Consider the following 25,854-nt stretch of genomic DNA (forward strand, 5'->3'; position numbering starts at 1 on the left):
TACCGTCAAGTATCAAGAACAGTGGGAAAGTAATATTTATGCCAATTTATGAAGGAAGAAAAAGATGTTTCATGGAGAAAAACAATATAGGAAGGTCAGAATTTTTATGGTCAAGTAAACCCTTTGAAGAAGGATGAGAAAAAGGTTTGTCTGAGGAATTGAGATTGTCCAGAGTGACTACGGCCAAAAGCTGAAGGGGAGGAAGGTGTGAGATGAAACTGATGGGGGAGCAGGCACAGATCACAGCCTGTGGACCTTATTCAACTAAAAAAAGATCTTTTCTAAAGTCAATTGGAAGTCTATACAATTGGGTGACATCTCAAAGTCTCTTAGTGAGCATCAAATGAGACAAAAAGTCAAATTTCCAAGCAGATCATAAAGCACAAGGCAATTGTTATTCCTACCTGATCTTAGCAAACTCCCACCTGTGATTAAAATAGCATTTGTAAATTCCCTAAGAACAAAGATTCAAGAATGATCACTCAGGCCATTTCAGAAACTCCAACCCCTGAAGTGCCCCCATATGCTGATTTTTTTCCACCTTGCATTTCAGTGCACAATCCAGCTGTCACTTATCATTTCCCACGGACATGCAAGCAGCCATTCCAATCAATGGCCTGTGTCCTGATGCATCGATTCATCTTGGCCTTTCCAGGGGTCTCTCAGCACAGCATACCCTGCTCATTAAAGGGAATGTGCCTGCCTCATAATGATAATGTTTTACATTTACCCAGCACATTGCCCAGGGGTGTCTCAAAGCATTTTGCAAACATTTAATTAAGTTAGTCTAGTGGCTGCAGGGTAGTCCCAGCCTCTGGGCACCAAGAGGTCTGCAGAGGAAGGAGATCTTAGGAGACAAGTGCAAGTTTTGCCTCTAGTTCTCGCAGGCTTTGGGGTATAGAGGAGAGTGTGTGGATTACAGAAAGTTTCCACATCACATTGCTGAGGACAGAAGGGCTCACACATGCATGTGGCTGTGTCTGGCACAGGCTCCTGCCATATGTGCCCACCGGGAGAGCACCAAGGCTGATTGGTGTTCTAGAAGGGCAAATACATGAAGTAAAAGGAAGGAGGTATGCATGAGACTTTGAGGGCAGCTTAACTGTGGCTTGGAAGCATGTGTGCATGTGTGTATGTAAGCACACATCTGCATATGTGTATGTGTACACATGCCTGTGGGGAAGGGATGGATTCATGACTGTCAGAAGATGGTGAGGATGTGAAGATGGTATGTGTTTACATACTTATAAGAAAGTAACCGCAAGTGCATTTGTCTTCACATTTACCTCTGGGTTAGAATTTCTGCTCCACTCTCAGAGCTCCCTTCACATGCTCCTGAATGAATGATGTAGAATCAGCAGCAGCTGGAACTGTATTTGTAACTATCACCCCCACCCGTACGAAGGCACAGGCAACCAGAGCTTTAGAAATGAGCAGCACATTCTAAGTCATGGGCTCCCAACCATGCTATAAATGGCAAGGCAGAGAAGTGTCCTCATGTCCTGGAGCAACACTGAGGGATCTTGGTCAGGAGTGGGAGAGTAGTGCAGAGCTGCCCCAAGGTGACACCAACCTCCACATCTGGAAAGTACCAATCACCATCCAAAGGTGCTAACATCCACTGCTCCTGACAGCCTGACTTGTCAGCAGTCACAGGCCATCTGTGGACCGACACTTGAGTTCAATGACAGGAAGAGCAGGCTTACTTCCATCTCCCCTCTCACTCCAGCTTCAGGCAGATGGCAATCATCCACATTTAGACAGGGCAGCAGGCTGATGGACCCCTATCCAGGGAGCCAGGGTAAGAAAAGTCAAGCCCAGAGGGTGAAGAGAGTCACAGGCTGATGAAGCTATGGGGTGAAGCATCTGAAATCCCAACTGTTCAAGGATGTTTCACAAGTCTGTGGATGAGAAAAGTCAAGCCCAGAGGGTGAAGAGAATCACAGGCTGATGAAGCTATGGGATGAAGCATCTGAAATCCCAACTGTTCAAGGATGTTTCACAAGTCTGTGGATTTCACATCCCACCAAATGAAGCAAAGTAATACTTTAGGGAACCACAGCAGAAAAACCAGAGTCTAGGAAGCTCCAGGTCTCCATGTGTATCTCAAGGAGAGTCAAGAAGGATGAAAGGGTAAATAATTCCCTAGGTTACTATAATTATGATCTTGAAGCAGGAACATGTCTTGACTTATTTTGTTCATCAGAACCTATAAACTTTTGTTGAGTAAAGGAATGGGTTACTGCATATTGCTAGACTTATCACCATATGGTGAGTCAGTATAACTCCAGCTTGTCCTTCTTCAACAGCAAAGACCACCCTTTCCTAGTCTTCTCCATGTGAGCATCCTTCACTGCTCTATTGCTAGGGAGTAGGATGAGCTGCTCTGTGGCAAGTATTCATAAGTTTCCATCTTGTTACCACCTAACCTAGGTTTCTTGTTTATTCTGTCCAATAGGAAACAAGAAGCTTACATAGATGGAACACATTCTCCAGACTGACAGACTGAGACCTGGATACTGCTTTGAGTCAACTAAATCAACTCCAGTTCAAACATCTCTGAAGCAAAGTGAGTCACTTCTCAGCTTTCAGCAAGCTCGGAGGCTTGCGAGAAGACCTACTGAATGGGAAACACACTCTGCCCCATGAACACTTAATGCATGACAGAAGCTGTGAGCACAGGTGATATTTCCAGTGGCTCATGTGGGAGATCCAGGCCAGAACTGATAGACAACAAGCATAGGCAGGTGCTGGCTACTGCAGGCATCTCCTTCACATTCCAGGCTGCCTGCAGGACTGTAGCTGAAGGGATCATACGAGGGAAGCACGGAGGCAGACTGAACTGGAGCATCATGGGAGAATTTCAAGTTATCCAGGATCACTGATTGATCCCAGCTCCAGGCAACTGGAAAGGCAGATGGTGCCTGTCTTCTTCTCAATGCGTGCTATTGCCACTGACCAGTGCTGAATGTCAACAGGATATGTTCTGACCTTATTAACATGTCAATCATTTTAACGGATTGAGGACCACATGATAGCTGGAGGAGGTGGGTATGAATTTACTATTGGCAAAAGGATGATGAGGTCTTTTGATAACCAGATGCCTGATCCTTGCTTCTAACTCTCAGTAAATCTGAGGCTTTCATTTTTCTGCATGGTCCTCTTGCACAGCAGACCATCCTGCTAGGTTTCTCAGTGATGAGAGGGTATAGTGGCAGAATTCATGAAAACTGGCTAAAAATCCTCCTGCCTTTGTCTCAGTCCAGAGGCCCAAGATGCTTCCTGAAGGAAAAATGTAAGAAGAGGTAAAGAATGTGCTGGAGGAAGAAGAATCTTGAGCCTCTGGAAATTTCCCAGACAAGCCCAGGGCTTTCTCACACTCAACAGAAAAGTTTAAGATGCTGAGAGACCAGGTCACAAACTCTGGTTCACAGACCTGTGCACAAGAGATTCAATTCAGTCCACATAGCAAAGTCCCTGCACAGGAGAGAAAACCAATGAAGAATGGGCAGAGAAGGGGGAATAGGAGTGAGGTGTGAACAATAGAAAAGTGGCCTTCTGGGTTAGAAATCGAAGCTTTCCCCCAGATACTCAAGGCTCTGCTGCTTCTAAAACCCTACCTCACCTACCCTCTGATCATGGTACCCTTCTCAGAACTGAGGAGGAAAGTGATAGGTAGATGGAAGATGAGTTTTCATGCAAATGTTGAATGCCATGGATGATGGTTTTGAGCTACGAACTGGTTGGGAAGTCATCAGAAGGACCTGGTGTGCTTGTTATTTATAAATACTCCTTTCCAAGATGGCAAGACTTCACATTTTAGTCTGAGACCTTCTCCCTACGCAGTTCTGATGCAAATGTCCAGCAGCTTTAACTTCATCTTCCCACCAACCCCAAGATCCCAGGTGATGAAGGCACCTAGAACTGAGGGTGTGGCTCAGTGGATGAGCATCTGCCTATCAAGGGACTAGGTTCCAACCTCAACACCAAAAAAGGAAAACAAACAAATCAAACTCTCATCACAGACCCCCATTTCTCTTCTTACCTGAAATAACCAACTCACCCCATCACCCCCACCCTGGATGCCTCAGGTCTTGGGACTGTGCCTCTAGCATGCCAAAGTATCGACCATAGCCCTGTGTTCTGTCTTGGGTGTGGGCTCAACACAGTTTGCCCTTGCAACTGTCTTCCCGCCCTAGATAGAGATTCTTCCTAGAAAAGCAATTTATGAGCAGCAGTCTCCCCTGGAAGGTACCAGACAACAACAGCATTAACCTGAAAATGATTCTGGGATGGAAAGGTGCTTTGCTGAGAAGCATAAAGCTACAGAATGAAATGGCAGGGAGGCCTAACCAGGTCAAGGTTTCCTTATTACATTAGCCTGTCTTTACATGCTGGGAGAGTAAATGGCTAACAAGTTGGTGTTAACCTCATGGGACCAAAACCATGATTTGAAACAACAACAGCAAAAAAACAAAAAAAAACGAAAAAAACATTTTACAGAAAAGTCTGAAAACACAGGGAAGTAATAAAAGTGAGAAAGGAGAAACTCCGGAACACAGCTGCATTACAAGTTGGGGTCCTGCTGCCTCTAGGGGTGTCCTTTGCTCCACTTATAATTCCTCACACCAACTTATCTTACTCCCCGTTCCAGGTCTCTCAGGCCAGAGGAGTAGACCTTGGTGTAGGCAGCAGGCCACGCCTACATGCTTGGAGAAGATCCTGGGCTGATGTTTGTCTTTCTCCCTCAGAGAATCACAGCTAGCTTGTCAGAAGGCAGGAAATGAGGTGCAGCCCCCCCACACACACACTCTTATAACTGGGTTTAGGTAAGGTGCTTCTATAAACCAGGTCTCCCCTGCTCTCCACCAGTACAGAGTGTTGTTGCTTTAGGGTGCTAAGTTAACCCTGAAAGAAAGTATAAGGTGCTAAGTTATCCCCAGAAGAAACTACTACCCTAGTTCCTGGCTTCCTTCAAAGTACACTGCACTGCATCCCTGTCCCACTAGGTTCTCTTCCTGCCCGATAGCACAGCCATGAGGTATGCAGACACCCTGCTAGAAAGGTCATTCATCCATTATCCCTACCCCATAGAGGTCCTAATCTCAGCCTCTAGAAACACAGTGACAGGGGCAATCTCTCTGTGGTGAGCTCTCTGGCTGGGTCTTGAATACACAGGAAAGTTTGTCTTTTCACAGAGGGGCCTGAACTACCCACCTGGCTCCCTCTACCAGGCTCAAGCGGGTACTGAGCACAGGGCTCTATCTGGGTCCTTCCCCATCTAGCACAGCCCAGTGAGCCTAGCTAGGACCCTGATGAACTATAGAAGCCCAGGAAGAGGAAAATAACACCCTCTGGACTTTGAACTTGCCAGATCCAAACACATGTCTGCAGCATGGACTGTAAAACCCACCACTGTTTCGAAAAGTACAATTCAAAACTACAAAATAAATAAATAAAAAGAAATCATAGAGTTACAAAATTAAGATTTTTAATTTAAAGTTTAAAGTGACAGGACATTATATACTGAATTTCTTTTTATCTTTTAATTTGATCATCTTCTTACTTCTCCCAATAAACTTACATTTTTCTAATTTACTTTGGTAGCTTAGAAGTACTTAGAGAATTGTGTTTAAAAGGAAAAAAGAAAAGAAACCCGACCAAAGGATTCTGAATAAAAAATGAAAAGTGATAGGGTTTACCTATGAATAGATACATGAGGGTTAAGAATCTTAACATTCATGGCTGTGCATGCATGTAAGGGAATTTAGGTCTAAGCTAATGTTTAACAGAAAATCTGTATATCAATTTGCAACAACAACAACAACAAAATAATAGAAGGGAGGAAACCCTCCTGCAGGGCTGGGGTTTGGTGTGCAAGCCCCAGACACCCTTTGATGCTGCCTAAAACCTTGGCAAGCATTCCCAAGCATTCCCAGCCCCTTCAGCATTGTGTGAAAGATGCCTGCGGGTATTCAGTCCTCGGTTTGCAAAAGGACTCCTGTGCAATTACCAAACCTATTAAGATGTGCTGGATTCTGCAGGCTTCCACTAGGTTCACTGGGGAGGCTTGCAGCATCTTACCTGTGTCACTGCAGATTTGTTTTCCCCAAACAAGTAACTGCTGTGAGAGGGAGCACGGCATTAAAATCTGTCCCTAAGGTTGGAAGGCAGACCAGATACCCCAACCTTCCTTCAGTTTGAACCATCCAAATCTGTTATGGGAACTGATGTTTCTGATGTCAGGAGTAGGAGGGAGAGAAAGAGAGATTTCTGAATTTCAAAGGCACAATCTGCCCATTTGGTAGAAGGATAAAGAAAGGACAAGAGGTGTTGGAAGGACTCCTGAGCAGAGAAGGGATGCTGGAGATAAGGACTGAAGTGGGAGTAGAGGAGAGGGTTCAGAAAGGAGAAGAAAGAGCATAGAGAAAAGACACAGAAAGAGGGACGGAAAAAACACAGGCACAGACAGAAACAGGGAGACGTGGAGATCTACACCGATTCAGACAAACCCAGACCGGTACTGGGAGGGAAAGGATGCAGGTTGGTCCTGAAGGTCCCAACAGTGTAAGAAGGGTTTGCGCCTGGGAGTTTAAGCCTCTTATCTGTCACCCGGGACCACAGCTGGTTATACCAGTTGTGCCTTTCACAGAACCAGCAGTGCCTCGCAGCGCAGTGCAGATCTCGAACCCAACTCCCCGGTCCCCAAAATAGAGCTAATAGGCAACTGAGTGCGTGGTAGGGAGCCAGCCAGTGAGTGTGTGTGCGTGTGTGCGTGCATATAGCAAGCCTCCCTTCGCTCACATGCCTCTCACACTCCGTCTCTTCCTCCTCGCCTCTCCCTCTTCCCTCTTCCCCTTCTGCCCTCGCAGCGCACTGCATGGTCGCCCAGAGAGAGAGAGAGAACACCCTTCCTTCCTGGGTACCTGGGATGAAGAGCAGGGCAGTGGTGGCGGAGAAGACGAACCAGTAGGCGGGATGGTACATCTCGAGGCTGCGGTGCGCGGTGGCCCGGCTCGCTCCTGCTGCTGCTGCTGCTGTTGCTGCTGCTGCTGCTGCGGTAAGCGGCTGCTTCCTCTGTGCTGAATTCTGAGCAGGTTTAAATCCAATGTTTGCAAAGGGAGGGAGAGAGCAGAAGGGAGAGAGGAGAGAGAGAGAGCGAGATGGGAGCAGGCAGGCAGCGTCTCTAATTTTTTTTCTTGCACATACACACAACTGGTAAGAATCAGCACCAATCTGCACTGGGCGCAAAGCGGACCTCCTCCAAGGCACGCATTGGCTCCACTCTCCTGAGCGACACCAGGAGACTTTCCCGTTGGGAAGGCTCCACTCCAAGGGGAGTTGAAGCCTGCCCCTTGCTCATTCCCTCACCACGCAGCAATACTAGGATTTGAACAAGTATGCCAGTGTGGCTCGCGTGGGCACACCCGCTCCTGGGTAGGCAGCGGGGAGGGATCTGAAGCCCTTAGTCTAGACTTTACCCCAGCGGGGCTCAGGACACAAGGAAGAGGGAAAGGTTGCTTCCTGGCAGAAACTGACTAATGCTCATGCCAAGGCCTTATCTTTCCTCCTCCTTCTCAGGCTCCAGGCAAGAGTGCAGCCTGAGCTGCAACCCACAGAGAGCACTCAGTTGCTCAGAGGCATCCATGTCCCTATCCCCGACATCAAAAGTACTTAGAAGCCACTGGCTCCCCAGCAGGAAGATGGGCATGTTAAGGTTTTCTTCTCATCAAAGATACAGAGAATTGGTTATTTCCCCAAAATTACAGCATTCAGAAATTCTCCCAAGACAAGAAGCTCAGAAAACTGCTATGATCCCAGCATAGCCAGAGACATTCCCAAACCAGGAGGAAGAAACCAGCCCAAGTCATCAGAAGGGAAGGCATACAGTGACACCCACTCATGGCTTCCTTCCTTCCTCTCCTGCTTTTCTTTACCAAGGTTCAGTTTGCCTGTGTAATGGCAAACAGTACCTTAAGAGACTGTTTCTGGGTTTGGTGCACTTCCGAATGTTCTCCAGCAAGGCACCTGCTCTACCAGCCCTCCCCAGAATATAATGAGTGGCATCCTGCTGGCATGTTGCCTGTACTTTGAGGATGGGTGATGAGAACAGCACTGGGTATTATTACAGAGGGTCTGGGGAGAGGATTTCTGTTGTAAGATGTCCTCCAAAACCTCCTATCTTCTTGTATTCCTCCCCAGCTCAATGTGTCTACTCACCTCGAGACCTGTGAGTGGCTTTCTAGGTGAGAACATTGTTCCTTCCTCCCTAGTGGCTATTGAGTACCCCTTGTGAGATGCACAGGCCTTACTTCAGCTGTCTCCATCAGGAGTCTGCCCTGTAGACATCATTACTCTGGGATTTCAGTCAAGCAAGTGCCAGCACTTAAAGGACATTACAAGGCTAATGAGTCCAGATTCAAACCCAGGTTGTCTTACTGTAAAACCCAGTTTCTATGAAGTAGCCAGATGCACCCAAGTCATTTGTATCTAGCAGATCTTAACTCTTTCTAGGAAATAAGATCTGTTTTCCTTTAAAGAGGTAGACAATTAATTGATCATTTCCCTCCTTACAAACATAGTAGCATCACCTGCCACTTGGGAGGATCTTGCTTAATATAAAGCCCTATGCCAAGACTAGGCATAGGAAGAATAATGTTTGCTCTTATCTATAAAAGCCATGTAATACATTTGAAGATTCTCTGAAAAAATAGTATTAGTGAATGTGTATAAAAAATAATAGGGTACATATACCTTACATAGCAAGGTCACATATATCTTACATATTAAAGTCACTTTCTATTGAGCCAACAGTTGGCAAGCATGTGTCCCCTAAGCAGACCAATATGTAGATTCTCTAAACAAGGGTAGAATCAACCGAAGTTTTGGAAAAGGATTGCCAATGCTGAGAAGCACACAGAGGTTTAAAAGGCAGGGAAGGATCAGATACGTCACAGAAGGCAAGTGGACAGCTCAAAGGAGGGAAGTAGTCAGACAGGCAGAGGATTTTAGAAACCAGGAGAGGAGCTGGGAGAGTGAGTGAGAGACATCCAGAAAGGCCTGTGATAGAGAAGTTCTTTTTTATTGCCATGAAACAGTTAACTTCCTTTTGAGAAGAGGAGGGCTTAACTAAGGACATTTGTTTATGGAAATGGATCTGGAAAAACTGAGGACTAATTTCTTATAAGCAGACATCGACCAGGACTGGTAGATCCTGGAACTGTGGTGGCAGTGGAAGGGGAAGATGGGAGCTAGATGTGACCTGAAGGATTAGTTAGCTTAGATGACTCCTCTGTTGGCTGAGGATTTCAGATACAGCATTTAATTCTTAGCCTTGTTCTTTAAATGTTCTTTTAACAGGTACAATTATACAGTTGCAACCTTTTTTATTTCTTTCAGTCTTCATGAGATAGGATCTTCTTGTAGCCCCAACTGACCTGGAGCTTGCTACATATACCAGGCTGGCCTCCATCTCACAGAGGTCCACCTGCCTCTGCCTCCCAAGTGCTGGAATTAAAGACATGCGCCACCACCACGCCCAGCTCAATTATGCCTTTTCGGGAGATGAAACAACTGATATTCAGAGTGCTTAAATAATTTATCCATGACCACACAGCTAGTGAGCAAAACAGCCAAAGTTCAAACCCAGTTTTTTTCTGTTTCATCCCTTTAAAGAAATTATAGCATTGAGCGTTATCATGGTTTTGAACATCAGTGTACTAGAAACTCTGTTAATTGGCCTTATATTTACCTTATTTATTTTCTCAAAAAATAGTAAATAAAGCATTATTTTCTTCACAATAGAAGACAGAACAATTGGAGCTCAAAGGGTTTAAATAGCCTCTTCAAGGCTGCAGGCTGCTCTGGTAAGCATCTGGGGCTGGAGTCAGCTAGTCTTACCTCTCGCCACAGCTGCTGACTTCAAGGGGGAGAGAAGAGGAGAGACTTCAGATCCTGGGAGCACTGAACTCCTGAGCAACACCAGGTAGTCGCACCCAGTGCTCAGCAGTCTGTACAGTACCAACAATGAGCACCTGAGGACACTGAGAATCACTAGGCACAAACCTCTGCCGATGCTCACAGGTGCTGCAGCACCAACTCTTCCTTAACCACATTAGCACTGTGAGGAGCTCACACAGCTTTGCTACCCCAGGAGTAGGAGTACAGGGAGGATTCATCAGCTTTCCATCACTATAACAATCTCTGAGGTAATCACCTTAGTAAGGTTTATTTGGACTCACATCTTTGGAGACTCCGGCCATGCATGGGAACATACAAATTTCTAGGCCTGCAGCCCAGGGAGACAGCATAGTAAGTGCTGTGATAGAGCACAACCACTCCTGCTCATGGCAGGAATGTGAAAGACAGGAGGGGGAAGAGCCCTAGAGGTCCACTGTCCCCTTCTAGGCCACACTCCAGTGGCTGATAACTTTCTACTAGGTCCCCTTCTTAAAGGTCCTACCACTTCCCCATATACTGAGGGCCATGCTTTCAACACATGAACTTTAGAGGAGCACCTGAGATCCAACCTGCAGCACACACACCACCCCACAGCAAGCTGCTGGGGCACAGGAACAATGCTCTAGTGACTTCTGATGGGGAAGTTCAATCCAAGCAAACTCAAGTTGTCTTCTCTTAATTCTCACTAAATGCATTGCCAGCCCATTTTACAGAGGAGGAAATATAGAAGATTACAGAAAGTCTCAATCCACTTCAAGGTTTAAGTTATTTCATGCTCCCCTGTTTAGAAATATTTAATTAAATCATAGAGTTCAACACAAGAACTACATTTTAGGGAGGAGTTCACATTGGAAACAGAAACACCTGAGCTTGAATTTTGGCAGTGTCATCACTAGCTATGTGACCTTGATTTTTTAAAACATGGATTTTTTTTTTGGGGGGGGGTGAGACAGTATAGCCCTGGCTAACCTAGCACACACTATGTAGACCAGACTGGCATCAAACTCACAGAGATCCTTCTGCTTCTAACAATAAATGCCTCTCAAGAAAGTCCTATGCAAACATACCACTGTGGAAGGTTCTTGAAATACGTACATATACAATATAAAAAGTTATAATGGAGTTGCCTTATAATGGAGGAACAATGCCCCTAAGCAGAAACCATAGGATATCAAATAAGAAGTCCAATGCCAGAGATGGACTCTGACTTTTGGAGTTGTTGTCCGGGGGGTTCCTACAGACTCTCAAACAGCATTGGCTATTACCACTGCTCTTGATTACCCACCAGTCCCTACTGCTAAAGACACTACATACATGAACTGTAGAACAAACAAGGAGAAATTAAGCTGGTACTAATCTTGAAGCTTCATCTCTAGTGCTGGAAGGTACTATGCACACTATTGGAAGAGAAAAATAATCAACTGTGAACTCTGTGTGACTGGCCTAGTAAGATATGCCCACTGGTGCAATAGTGGCAAAGATCTTATGGGAGTAGCTAATCACCTTCTGTTTGGGTTTAAGGCCCACTTCACAAAATAGAGTCCATACTTGGCACTGTTATCAGGGCCAAGAACCTGTGGCTAGACAGGCCATATAGGAAAACCTATTGCTATTGTTCTGCTAAATGGACATAGTCTCAAAACAATTCCTAATGACTTCATCTCTTAGCTCTCATCAAAGAAGCCCTTTCTTGCAGTAGATGGTGATTATTACAGAGCCACACAACTGGTCCACATGCAAAGAATAAGAGAGTATGGAGTGATTGTCCCTAAAAGGGACACCTATGTCACACCCTCTCCTCCCATGCTTCAGAGATCATTGGTCAATAGGGGGCAGAAAGATAAGCACAAGAGGTAGTGAATGACTACAAGGAACAGTTTTCCAGACAGCAGGGCAGTTGCACATATGAACTTTCAGCAACTGTGACATTCACAAGTCCCATGTAAGCTCTAGCCAGACAAAGATCCCAGCCTGGAGGAGGGGAGGAACCCTATCCCAAGTGGAGGACCTCTTGGCAATTGATAGCTGCTGAGAGATGGAGAGTCTGTTTTAAGAGTGTGATCCCTGGTAGGTTGGCCAGGCTCCAGGAGATGGACCCACACCCAAGAGCTTTTAGGGTCACAAATTAGACTAAAGGCCTTAAAAACAATAATAGAGGGAATCAAGGGAAGGTAGTAAGGTGGGGTGCAGATAGGGGAGGATGTCTGAATATGATAAAAATACTTTGTGAAATTCTCAAAGAATCAAAAATATTTTTAATTTTTTCTTGAAATAGTGTCTCATTCTGTGGCAGGTTGTCTTGGAACTCATTATGTCACCCAGGTTGGCCATGGACTCATGGGTAATCCTTCTGTCACAGTCTCCCAAGTGCTGAGATTATAGGCATAAGTCAGCATACCTGGCCAGACTATGTTTGTTTTAAAAACATCCATTTAAGACGGTGGATGTGGCTCAATGGTAGAGATTTTTCCTAGCACGCACAAGGCCCTAAGTGCAGACCTCAGTACCACAAAAACAAAATAAAACACAGGCACCCATTTATCTAACAATCTACTCCCTAATCCACACAAGGCATTTCTTAATTAAATTCACACTTAACAAATATCAGTGAAGATCAGGAAATAATTTATGGATTTTTTTAAAATTTGTGTGCTTGACAAAAATCTTTTGTAAAGACCACATAAATATGTATTTTTACTGATCAATTCTTGTAGGTCTATTATTTGACTAAAACATATGTCTCTTTTATTTTTAAAAGAGTAGAAATGTATAAATGCATATTTAATCAATAGATGGCACCAACTCTAAAAGGAGATATTACGGTCTACTGGGTCCATTTAAAGCATCTAAAAAAATACAAATAAAAATAAAGATGCTTCAGTACATATTTACTAGGGGAACTATTCTCTTCTCTGGGGTAAATAATATACAATTTTATACCTTCTGTGAACTTTTTTTTTCTTCTTCCAAAGCAAACAAAATCACCCAAACTGTATTTAAATAGCGATAAAGTACAGCAACTGTGCAGTTGTGTATGGAGGAGAGTCACTCCTATGAGCTCCTGTTCTTTGAACTAGGGGTGTAGTGAGGCAGACCTATGTCCTGCTACCATCACAGCCTCATGAGAAAGACAAAGTGGGAGGGGGTGTGGTGCCTTCACCATCCTCTGCCAAGTTTCCTGGGGTCTGACCGGCCTGGTCTCTCCTACCTCTTTTCCTGCTGATTTGGGCAAGGACATATAGCTTCCTTCTGATCTGTTTGATTTTATTTGTTTAACTTTTTGCTTAATTTTATTTTTTGGTTTTTTGACAGAGGGTCTTTCTATGTAACTCAGTCTTGCCTTGAACTTTTTATGTAGCACAGGCTGGCCTTGAACTCTAGATGATCCTACCTCTGAGAGCTAGACTAAGTATGGGCCACCTTACTCAGCATCATTTTTTCTACAAAGAGCCACATGAATGAAAAACTGTCTTTGGCACTTCATGCATTTCTTGGCTCATTTATTCATGAAATATTCATTGCATACCTACTGTGGCCTGGGTACATGTCTATCATGTGTGATGTAGAGGAGATAGGATAAACCCAGATGAAATGCTTCTCATCCATCAAAAATCCACACAGAAGAAAGGAAGACAAACATGAAACCACCAATTATACCATTGATTACATTTGTGACAAGTACTTGTAAGAACATTGCATCATAGAAAAGGAGAAAACAAAAGAGCAAAGCTGTGGAGAAGAAGGCTAGTGGGAGGAGACTGCCCCTCTGAAGTAAATTCTCACCTGGCATCCCAGAAGGAGCAACCATGGTGGCCAGTCAGCCAGAATTGCCCTCAGCAGGAAAAACAGCTCATTCAAAAGCCTCGAGGCAGGGCTTAAACTGGGGTAACGCTGAGGATCACATTCCTTTTAACTGAGCTCAGCTCTGTGCCTAGCAGTGCTGGGCAATAGAAAGATGCACAGGTGCACATGAAGCCTGACTAAGAGCTAAGGAAGAATGAACTGCAGGTTCAGTAACACTGGGGCATTTGGTTTTGCTTATAAAGTTTAAAGAGAAGAAGATGATAAAGCATTGCAGATTAGAATCTGTCCCTGCCATTTCAGCTCTACATATTCCAAAATGCACTGGAGCTTCCCAGATGGTAAGTGATTCCCTACAAGCAGCTAATTACTCCAGGAGGCACATTAGTGCCTTTAAACCACAAAGGTACTACTTCATTCAAAGGAGCCATAACTTATTAAATGACTACTTTAGAACTCCAACAGTAAACCTTCTTCCAAAGCCCCTGGGGCTTGCTTACCGTGGGTGACTTCTGGACACAGATCTTAATCTATGTATGATACTTTCTCAAACTGTTAATATGTTCACAGAATGTCTTGGTTGTCAGCCAAGATGATCTTAGCAACAAATACCATGTATGAAATATACACTAGGAGCTAATGTCCCTGCTAGCTGGCTAATATGCACCATGACCACCTTCCCAACCAGTCTCTGACACCAAATGAACATTACAACACACCATTGAGCAAGCTGAGACTCAGAGACTTCTGACACCAAAGACCGAATTTGAAAGAATTTGACTTCAAGGATCTTTACTACATAAAGCCATGTGTCTCACTAATGTCAGCATCTTGCATTTTTCAAATCTGAAAAACTTTAACCAAAATAATTCATTCCTATTTTATTAGGTTACCAGTGTTAAATTCTTGGACTGAAAGAAGACAGTATCTCAAATCTCACTGCTCAGAAGCTGCTAGTCCCATCTCTTTAGCTGTTAGTTATTTCCTCTGGGCTTAGCTTTTTTATTTCTTTTAAAAATAGGCATATTTTTCTGTGCACCATCACACTTAGCTCCTCTCCCAGTGCATGATGTAATGATTTTTAAATGACCTGCTGGCTTGCTAACATAGTGGATGCTGGGTTAGCCCATGTTGACCTTGCCACCAGCCCCACTGCTCCCCTCCCCTAGTAACCCGATATAAAACTGTCACAAAGTTTGAGTGAGTCAGTATTGAACCAACAGTGTTAAGACTATTAACTATTGTCTTTCTTTTACAACATTTTGCTTTCCCTGGAGATGGTAACTTATCTATTTGTTTCATTTGCTCACGTTTTTAATGGACTTATCATCAATTCTCCCCAAACTCACTGCAGAACTCTAAAGTATCTCTCAATATAATTGGGTAGATTGAGTAACTTCTCAGTATAGCAGCTTTAAAGGATTTCTCCAGAGACTTCCAACTCCCTTAGAGGCAGCTATGGCCTGTGACTTCCTTTGCTGAGAAGATACAGTGTCCTGTGTTTCTCCTTTGTTTTCTGGATCAAGGTTTCCTTCTTAATGCTCTTTGTCTTACTAAGGTATTACCCTACAGCTGCTGAGAAGGTACAGCTCTGAGGTCTTTGGGGGGGGGGCTTGCATATTTAAACACAGCTTTGTTCTCTTACCTCAACTGAGACATAGTTGGCCCTGCTGCAAATAGAACCCTAGGTTGACAGTGACTATCTCCTAAATTTTTTTTAAGATGCAACACATTTTAATTTTTTTATTATTGAGTGTATGTATCTGTGTGTTCGGTGCATGCTTGCCTTAGCATGTGTGTGGAGGTCAGAGAACAACTTTCAGAGTGAATCCTCTCCTTCCCCCATATGTTCCAGAGATCAAACTCAGGCCCTCAGTTTAGTGTGGGTGGCAAGGGCTTTTATCCCCTGAATCATCTTGCTAGCCCTCTCTTCTAAATTTTGAAACAATTTCTTTCACATTTTCTTCTCAATTTAAGCATGGCTTGATGAATGCTGTTTTTTGTTTCTTTATATGAAAATGGTATTTTATTTCAGTATACATTTAGGGTATTTGTTTTATGCACAGCTTCCCAAAGATTCACAGTGATATTTCTTAATGTAGAAATATTTTCTTCCATTGTGTCAGGCATTCAATAAGCTTTCCATTATTTTCCCTGTGATGTTGGGGATAGAACCCAGGGCTTCACACATGATAAGCAAGTGCTCTACCACTGAGCCCTCAACGAGTCTTTTCAAAATGGTAAAGTCACGTCCTTCAACTCAGAGAATCTTTATGTAATTTTTATATTGTCTTTGAAATTTTATCGCCTCTGTATTTATTTGTTCTTTGTGGGATTTTTTAAAAAGGATGGTAGCCATGTGGTTTGGTTTTCATATTATTTTCTGCTTTCTTTTCATCAAGATGTCCTTGACTTTCATTTTTACTGACTTTAAAAAATTATACTTTCAAATTATTAATTTCAAACAACCTTCCCTATTGCCTGATTTTTAGTGCCCTATTCTTGTTCCTGGCTATGATATCTTCTCATATCTCTCTAAAGATGTTAATTAAGGCTTTCTGAAGTTTCCTTTGGCTGCCAGCACAGTTCCCATCTCCTGAGTCCCCTTTTCAGCTCATCTGTGTTAGCCTTTGTGTTTTATGCAGGAAGGCAGCCTCAACTCTCTGGTGATCTTTGGCCTTCCGGTTATATTTCAGGAAAGGCAATGAAAGGCTGACTGGAATCTCTGTTCCTCCATGGAGCTGATCCACTGCTGGGCCCTTGAAAGATGATCAGGCAAGGAGTTTGCCATAGGCTCTTTTCCTGGATGACCAAGCGTTGTAGCTGAAAGTCTTTTCATCTTAAGCCAGGCAAGTTTCTCTAGGCATGAGTCCTTCCTTCTCTTGCCAAGAGGCTCCAGGCTTGGCGTCCATCATTTTGGAAGAAAGCCCAGTGAGTTTTGCCTTTGGGATGAAGACATTCAAGCTCTATTTCCCGTCAGAGCTTCAACTTGCTCCTGTGATGGAGCCTAGAGTGGCTCTTCTTCAATTCCTTCAGACCTGGAACTTCTCCTTTATGCTACAGTGGCAGAATTAGAAAGCTCTGGGAATTGGGAGTGTCTAACAGAATTTTCACCAGTCAGTCCATCACTCTCAATACTCCTGATTGTTGTCTTCCAAGATACCCTGTACCTTTACTTCCTGGGACCACCCTAAGGTAACCAAGTATTCTGGGGATAAATCTACTTAGCTCTATCTGCCATGTCCTTCTGCAAATACATCTCGGCTTCCTTTATCAATTCCTGTTTCTTTTCCAAAAGAAAATCCCATATCCTGCCCACATTAACATTCCTTTTGATTATGGGCTTGGTGGTTACTGACCATATTAGCAGTATTCTAGTCCATGGACCGACTGTCCAGAAACTGAGTAAATTTGCTCTAGCAAACAGCTCACAGCTTCCTCAAACCTTTCATTGGGATATGTATGCCTGATACAATTTTAACTAAACACAGTTGGTCTTCCATATAACCAGTTTCTCATCCACAGATTCAGCTAAAACCCAAATAAGAACTTTCAGAAAAAAGTAAAGTATGGCTATACCAAACATGACCTTTTTCTTGTTCTTATTCCCTAAAGAGTACAGTATAACAACAATTTACATAGCATTTACATTGTTTTAAGTGTTTTAAATAATCTAGAGATGATTTGACATCTACGGTAGGATATAAGTAACATATGCAAATACTGTACCATTCTACACAAAGGACTTGAGCATGCACAGATTTTGATATCTACTGGGGTCCTGGAACCAAGCCCAACAGATACTAAGGGACAGCTGTATTGAAGAAAATCACACCAGATTTTTGTCTTTGTGAGAATCTTCCCCAACCAATAGCTCTTTAGAAAATCTAGAATATTCTAATGGGGGGTGGGCATGCCACTGCCCATTTTGCGTAGTGAAGACTGGAGATGAAGGGGCATGAAGGGGATTGGTTTGCTCCTCCTGTTCTCTTTCAGCCCCTTAAAGGCCCTCCCATTTCCTGTCCTCCTTCCCTCCCTGTGTGGAGCGCCTCTTTCTACCCTTCTCCCCCTTCTGGAATGAAAAGGCTACTCTTCTCTCCTTGACAGTCTTGTTAGACAGTGAATACATGTCTATTGATTTGCATTTGGTAGAGAAAAAGGAACAGGGAGGAGGGGAATGAGAGAAGAAAAAGAAAACCACACAGTCACTCATTCCTGACTTCATGACTCCCCAGGGGACATGTTCAATCAGTGGCAGAGAATTTCAACTGTGTTCCTTCCTTTCTGCCTCCCAACCCCTTCAGTTTCTGCAAGACACCAGCTGCTGCCAGGGCTCCACCAGCCTAGGCCCAAGCCCTCCATAGAGCCAATGCCCCCTCACCTACCCCTCCCTCTCCTCTGGGCTCCCACATGCTTGCTAACACTGACCCTTTGTGCAAAGCACTGGACCAAAGTACGTTTGCTAGCAGTATAGAATGACAGGAGAGTCAGGAGACCTTGCTGTTGGCAAGAGCTGGCCCCAGAGACTGAGTGACAGTGACTTCAGTGTTCCGATTCTTTAGCCAGTTTTAAAAGAAAGCTCAGATAATTCTGAAACCTGCAGTAGGGATCACACACCTAGGTTTTCTTTCCATTTTGCTATTTTCTAGCCACACTGTGAGAGAGTGCCACTGGCTCAAGGAGTACTCCTATTCCTTAAAGGAGCATCTGTCCCAAAGCTCCACAGACCCAGGGGAGGCTCTGTCTTATCCCTGGCATTGCTGAGACTGAGACTAGGATAATCTTCAATGTGATCAAACAGAATGAGGAATTTCAGAGGTTCTTACTCCAACACCTAACCTTGGGCCATTTACCTTATTTTCAAGTACTGTTTGCTGTTCCTGAGTACCCACTGTGCTCAGAGTAACTGAGACTCCAGAAAAGAATGACATCTGTAGAAGGCAGACACTGGTCCTGAATCTGTGTTCATATTGCCAGAGAAAGGAGGGAGAAAACCAAGTGACAAATGTAAAAGTCCCTGGAAAATCACAAATGGTCATGCAAATGCCCATATTCATATTTCTCTTGTGAGAGCTGATAGGAAAACCTCCAGGCCAGCTGCACCTGTGTGTTTTACTAAGCATGCACTGGCTATTAGGCAAAGATATTGGGGCCATTTAAATGAAATCAGCCAGGACTGTATTTTAAATAATCCCTGCTCAGGTTCAGTCCACATGCATACCTTTTAAAATGGAAACACTGGAGCGGGTAGTAATGACAGGGAAAAACAAACTCAAGCTGTATCTATTTGGACTGAAATTGTGTTGAGCTGAAGATTGAAATGAATCTGATTTCCCTCCTCAGCAGAGGGTTGTCTTGCTACACAGCAGAGCTGCTGCACTTACATGAAGATGCCCTCCTGCAAAATTAGATTCTTCAAGCTTCACTAGGTACCTGTGTTTGACACACTTGCTTCTGCTTTTGATGTTTCCTTGAAGGATAGGAGAGCCTCCAAGGCCTCCAAAGTTCAGTTAAACTAAAGACCCACAAGTTAAGCTGTTAACCCAAAGATTCCCTGGCTCTGGAGTCGAACTACTGAACGAAAATCTCAGAGCAACGTTGTAGATAAGGCTTTCTAGTTTTTTCACTGAAGGGCAGGCTGGGTGCTCTCTGGAATGAACAGCTCTCCCCAAGAACACTGCCACTGACAAAATGACAAACCAGAGTCTAAGTAGGTTACCTGTACTTTAGGTTGGTGGAGCTTGGAGCAGAGTTTTGAGTGGACTTTTGCTCTTTTTTCTATCTTTAGCATGAACTATAAGGGTCTCCTTATCTCCACTATAAACAAAGGTTTCAAATTGGCCAAGAATGTTGGGCCTGAGGTCATCCTGAAAACCCTGAAGCAAGAGAGATTATTAAGCCAATTGGTTTGTTGTCCCTCATCCTTCCTAGACAAAGTTCTTATTGCTTGGCATTGATATTTCCAAAAGGTACTTAACTGAATATATTCTTATCTGAGATGTGTGGATGGGAAAAAAAAAAAAACAGTCTGATTAATTTTTGTGAAACAATACCAAAACAGGAATTTGGGGGGAGCTTGTGGCTAAATCAACGCACCAAATTATGGCTTCTGCAAACCTCCCATGCCATCAGGATGTCCAAAGCACCTCAAGCCATCACTACCATGTGACCTTGAATAACTATGTGCCATCACCACCTGGTCTGAACCCCCTGCCAAGACCAGTCCAGAATGGGGTCACCTGTGGGCCTCCCACTCCTTCCCTCTACCAACACAGCAGCATGCTAAGATGGATCTTAGCTAGTGAAACTTTTGTCAGGCCTCACAGTGTAAGGGAGTGAGAACTGAGAAATACAAAGCCAGGCACATCAGAGTGGAGGGTACAGCAGGGTTTCTTTGCCCCTGCATCTCTCTGGAAACAACTTTTTGACCCAGGCCTTAGAGTATGAGGGGTGCATGGTACCTATACTCTGAGGTCTCATAGCAGTGGTAGTTTGCATCAGCATAGCCACAAACACCTTGCACAGCCACCTTCTGTGCAACAGGACTATAATCAGGATCTGCAGCTTCTGGGTCTGTCTTTTTGTGTGCACCAGGGGCTACCACTAGGCAACCTGATCAACAGACATACCCTCTGCCATATGTGTCCAACAACATTTTTAAAAATGGAGTATCCAGCCAGTATTTAAACATCTGATCATCCAAATTTTCAGTTTCTCTTGAAAAATCAGAAGATCTAGTTCTGCTCTTGCTTCATTTTTTATGAATAAAAATTACATGGAACTTTAGCTGCAACCCTGCCAGGCCACTTCATTCATTTATATAGTTGTCTCCCTCTAGATCTGCAGTTTAGTCTCTCATCTTGACCCAGGAAAATACTACTAGAGGATTTGAGTTCATTTTCTATTGCTATAACAAAATATCTGAGATTGGGGGCTTTGTAAAGAAAAGATGTTCATTTAGTTGATAGTTTTGGACCTGAAAGTCCAAGATTAGGTGGCCCCATCTGTCTAACCTCTGGAATGAACTGAATTTCTTGACTGGATCACAAAATGGTAGATGGTATCCTGGTGGGAGGATGTGAGAGATGGAGGGATCGTCTGGTGAGTCAGGAAACAGATGGATTTAGGAATCAGGCTTACTTTGTTTTTTGAGGTTTCAATATTTTATTCAAGTTTTATTTTAAGTGGTGTTTGTTACAGCATTTGAAGGGGGGAGGATCTAATTCCACAAAATGGAAGACTCTAAAATACATCCATTAAATTACTAAAAAAAATAGAGTGGTGAGAATGAAACAGAAGTCCAACTTGGATTCCTAGTGCGGCCATTCGATCACAATCAGACCTGTAGATCTAGAAGTCATTTCACACTCTGATGCAACAGTAAAAATAAAACTAAAAAAGTAGTCAAAGAAGAATTAAGTCTTGAATCATTGGCTTCATCACAGCCACCCTCCCCCTTCCCAAATGGCACAGAAAAAACTGCTAACCATAAACCTGAAAACTACAATACAGGCTAGAATATGGACAGAGAATGAAGATCTATCTAGAAACATCACTTTTAGACAGATGCGTGCATACCATCAAGCCAGGAATGTCTCCGTAGTTGGAATTAGAAACCAAGTGCTCAGAAACGTAAAGTTTCATCCATGGATACACTACAAATTTATATAAAGGGCCCACACATTATCGGCCTCTTGCAACCATTTGTAGATTTTAAAGGGAAACCTGGACCTTCTAGAGAGGCTCCTCCCCAAAGTCTGCATACAAAAGGACCATTTTTGGAATTGGGTTTCTTCTGTACTTCTGAAATGGTAACACCTTAAAGCTGAATCATCCTCAACCTGGGGGTCTAACATGATATTTAGCAATTTTTTTGGTGTCTTAGGCATACACCATTAAAAGTTACACTAAATTCTGAATGTAACTATGCTTCAAAATAGCTTAAAATTAACAATTGTATAATATTCAGTTATTCTCAAATTCCAGCCCTACACCAAGCTTGTGGGTGCCAATGTAGATATTCTTGTACTCCGGCAGAGTCGACAGTGTCCGTTTGATCCTGGGTGTAGGGCCTCAGTGTCTCCTCAGCTAATCAGCCTGGAGTGGTTCACTTGTCAGAAAAATAGACCTGAGGATCAGTGGCTGTTACTGTATAGGGAGTAGTACTATTTCCTGCTGTCCAGGTGAGCCTGGCAGATGTCTCCAATTTCTTGTTCACCTTCTGGTAAATGGAGCCACCAAACTTTGTCCAGTCAATCACATTAATATGAAGCTGGAATTCATTCATCTTGAAGCCAACTGAGAAGTTGCTCTGGGGCACTCTGAAATTCATGGTCTCAGAATTCATCTGGTAGTCAACCAGCTGTCATAGCCCAGCACGAGAGCACCACAGACTGAGGATCTAAAGATGCAGAAGTCCACATTACAGCCCAGGTTGATATGTTCCCTCTTGTACTCTGTCTTCATTTCTGCATGCCCTCCCCTCCCAGAATTGTTGGAGAAGAATGAATCAAAAGTCAGATTCAGTCTATGCACAAACTGGTCTTCCATAGTGATCTCAGTATCCAGGGTGTTGTCAGTCTACTTCTCTGTAAACATCAGACTGTACTCATCCATCCGTACTTGTTTTCTAGGCTGTTGTTCATTTTGGTGGTCTCCCTGTTAGCTGAGCCTGAGCTGGTAAATTCCAATCCATCCTCAGACTTTTTCACCTCAAGTTTTATTAAGCCAAATCTGTACCCTTTGGTGATGACATCCATGGTGGATTTGCCAAGATCAGTGTATATGGGAGACATAGCCATCTTAGATGTGGTGACTAACATGGGAGTTGAATTGAGGAGAAAGGGAAGTCCTAAGCTTGTTTTTTTTTTAAAAAAAATTATTTCATGTGTATGAATGTATTGTCTGCATGTGTGTAAGAGCCCTCGAGTTGTGCAACAGCCTGCCAAGGTCAGAAGAGGGCATTGGATTCCCCTGGAACTGGAGTTATGGATGGTTTTTAGTTGCCATGTGGGTGCTGGAAATTGAACCCAGGTCCTCTGCAAGAGCAGTCAGTACTCTTAACTACTGAGCCGACTCTCCAGTCCCAGCTTGCTTTTTGATAACACCCATTACAATGTAACTAACTGGAGTCCCATGAGAACTATACTAATCTCTTCCTAGGGCATTGTTCAGCCCCCTTCTCCCTGCCCCTTGCCCCCATGATCTAATTATATGCCAGTTGGCTTATGTCTAAAGATTCTACAACTTCAGTAATGCCAAACCACCCACCAAGCTCCCAGTCTTCCCAATAAGAGAAGACTTAAACACCCTTAAATACCCTTAAACACCTGGTTTTGAAGGGTTTGAGATTTGGATATTCCTGTATGCTCACCATGAAGCTTTTCGCTGCATCTCTGAAGTCATTTTCAGGTAATACTAACCTCCCTAGAAGGTAATTCATGTTCTGGGAACTTGGAAAATGAGACACAGACAGGTGAAAAAAAAAAAAAACTCCCTGTGATCTATAAAAGCACCTGTCCATAGAGGGCCCAGCAGGAAGGAGCCCTTCCATGCCTCCCTCAAGGCAAAGCAATGGGTTTCAGTTGTAGCCAAGGCAAGTAGACAGGCCAAGGGTAGAGAGAGAGAGAGAGAGAGAGAGAGAGAGAGAGAGAGAGAGAGCAGCCACTGAGACCAGCGTCTAGAATGCAGGAGAAAAATGGAAGAACAAAGTTCTTCAGTGGCGTATCAGGCAGAGAGAAACCTGTCTGACAGAGCCCCCACAAACCCCTCTTCTTATATTCCATGATGCTTCCTTGCCTACTTCTTAAGTACTGATTTTTTGGGAAGGACTGTAAGATCCAAATGACAGTATGAAGAAAAGCCCTTGTTGCCCACAAGGACATAGAGAAATGAGAGGGGAAAAGAACAGAGGGTAGAGAAGCAGCTGGTTCCACAGAATGAAAGCAAATAGGATGATGCATACACAGCTTTAGTTTTGGAAGAGCAAGACATTAGAAGCAGGAAGTCACGCCGTAAGTGAAGTCCTTTCCCTTCAACATTGGGATCCGTCTACGTGAAGGATCTATGAGATGCAGACACTGAAATATCATCTCATGATTAGGTACCTAGTATCTGCTGTTTCCTGAGGATTTCAAAGTGAAAGGACAGCACAGGAAGATCCAGCCCTCTATAGATTCTTTACCATGTGAACATGCCTTACCATGTGCAATAGTGTCTTTACCCTGTACAGGTCTCTTGCAGACCCCTTGCTCTGTGCAGGCCCCTTGCTCTGTGCAGGTCCTTTCCTGTGCAGACTTCTTGTCCTCTGCAGATCCCTTGTCCTGTACAGACCTCTTACCCTGTGAAGGACCCTTGTCTTCTTAGGTTCTTGCCCTTTTGCAAGTTCTATATCTTGAAATTTCTTGTCCTATGTCACATTTTTGTAGGAAGGAGTTCCAATCCATGAAGTTGTGGTATTTCTGCCTATGAGGAACATTAGAAAACGGGAAACCTGTGTTACTTCCATGATGACTACTTTTATTTCTGTGTTGCTGAGTTAGGTTCTTCCCAGCGCTTCTATCTCTGTGCCTCACTTTTTAGAACTATTAAGTAAGTGTTTATGGAATAGATGAATGAAAAATAAATTAGTTAATGAACATCCCAATCTTCCTACAACACAAGGGTGACAAATGATCCTCACAGTGGCCACATGTAGATGGCAAAGGGGCTTTCTAGTAAGATAGGACAGAATTAAATCTGCCATGTACCCTCCCCTCTCTGAGTTTCCATTTTCTTACCTGGTGAATTATGATAAGCATGTACACTCTACTGAGAAGACACTAGGAGTGAATGAAAATTTGTGAAGCATTTAGCCTAGAGCTGGAAAGTGTCCTAAATGACAGCTGTCATCATCACTTATCCAGTGACAGCCTGGTGCATTGCTTTCTAACAAGTCACAGTCAGGCTGACCCTATGCCTCCCCACCTGGGAATTTCCAAGTGCACATTTTAGGTGGAAACAACACTTCTAAATCCTATAGTAACCTCCAGCAGATTTCTTCTCTGGATTTGACTTCTGGAAATTTTATTAATTCTTTCTCCTGTGTCCAGGAGAAGCTTCCATCCAGACTGTGGGCTTTGGGGAATGTAAAGAAAGAGCTCTTCCTGCTCTTTCATCTAACTTCATATACCTTCTTTCCTGAAGTCTAGATTCTTCTGCCTGCCCCCTGCAGGCCTGCATCCTTGTTCTTTACTCTTCTCCACAGGGCTCTGGATTGTTGCCCCTGTGTTATCTGGATTTCCTCACTATTCTGTTCCATACATGAAATAAATCACAACTATGGAAATCTGTACTTAATGTAGACACAGATAAACCTTTTGTCTTAATCATATGAGAATTGCACTACATGCCATAGGATTTAGGCTATTTAAGACCAAGGATCAGTAATTGGTATTGCAGAAGCAGTAGGGCCTCATCCTAGACAACAAGATAGGACTGGATTTAGGATTGAGCTCTGACATTTGACATCTCCAGGCATGATGCCTGTCTCTCTCACCTTCAGTTTCCTCATCTGTGCAATGAGCACTATCACTACGTGTGGTTGTAAGAAACAAATGACAATTAAATGTTTAGTACTGAGCACAGTGCCTGCTATATAGAACTTGCCTGATTTGAGTCATCACCATCATGAAGAGCATCCAAGGCTAGTGAGATGGCTCAGTGGGGAAAAGCACTTGCCACCAAGCCTAAAACTCTGAGCTCAATTCTCAGGACACACATGGATTAAGGAGAGAATGGACTACTGCAACTTGCCTGACCTCCACAAGTATGCTATGGCCCATATGCATACATGAATGTACATGCAATAAATAAATAAATAAATAAATGTTAAAAAGAAGAATATCTAATCAGTTATTAAGCCACTATATTTATATTACTCTAGAAATAGACTCAGCTCTTGAGAAAAAAAAAACAGAGATTAGTAGCAGACAAGGCCTCTGGCCTCCTGAGTTTATAATCTGGAAGGTGGTAGTTAAATATTAAGTAACTATCCATACAGCAAAAATTTATAATGGTAAATATTACTTAGACATGGAGACGCATTGTGCCAAG

The 25,854-nt window shown here is 43.5% G+C and overlaps 1 protein-coding gene and 1 pseudogene across 1 annotated transcript in view; both read right to left on the bottom strand.

Moving 5' to 3' along the window:
• Opcml (opioid binding protein/cell adhesion molecule like) overlaps window positions 1–7,370 on the bottom strand; it is a 1,193,276-nt gene extending 1,185,906 nt beyond the window's left edge. The window contains exon 1 of the mRNA XM_008854174.2: window positions 6,927–7,370. Coding sequence (XP_008852396.1) covers window positions 6,927–6,987 — 61 coding nt within the window. The 5' untranslated portion in view covers window positions 6,988–7,370. The remainder of the gene's footprint in view (window positions 1–6,926) is intronic.
• Window positions 7,371–21,726: 14,356 nt separating this feature from the next.
• Window positions 21,727–22,562, bottom strand: LOC103750913 (annotated as a pseudogene).
• Window positions 22,563–25,854: the final 3,292 nt, after the last annotated feature.

Source organism: Nannospalax galili, unplaced genomic scaffold, assembly GCF_000622305.1.
Source record: "Nannospalax galili isolate Female #2095 unplaced genomic scaffold, S.galili_v1.0 scaffold66, whole genome shotgun sequence".
Taxonomy (NCBI): domain Eukaryota; kingdom Metazoa; phylum Chordata; class Mammalia; order Rodentia; family Spalacidae; genus Nannospalax; species Nannospalax galili.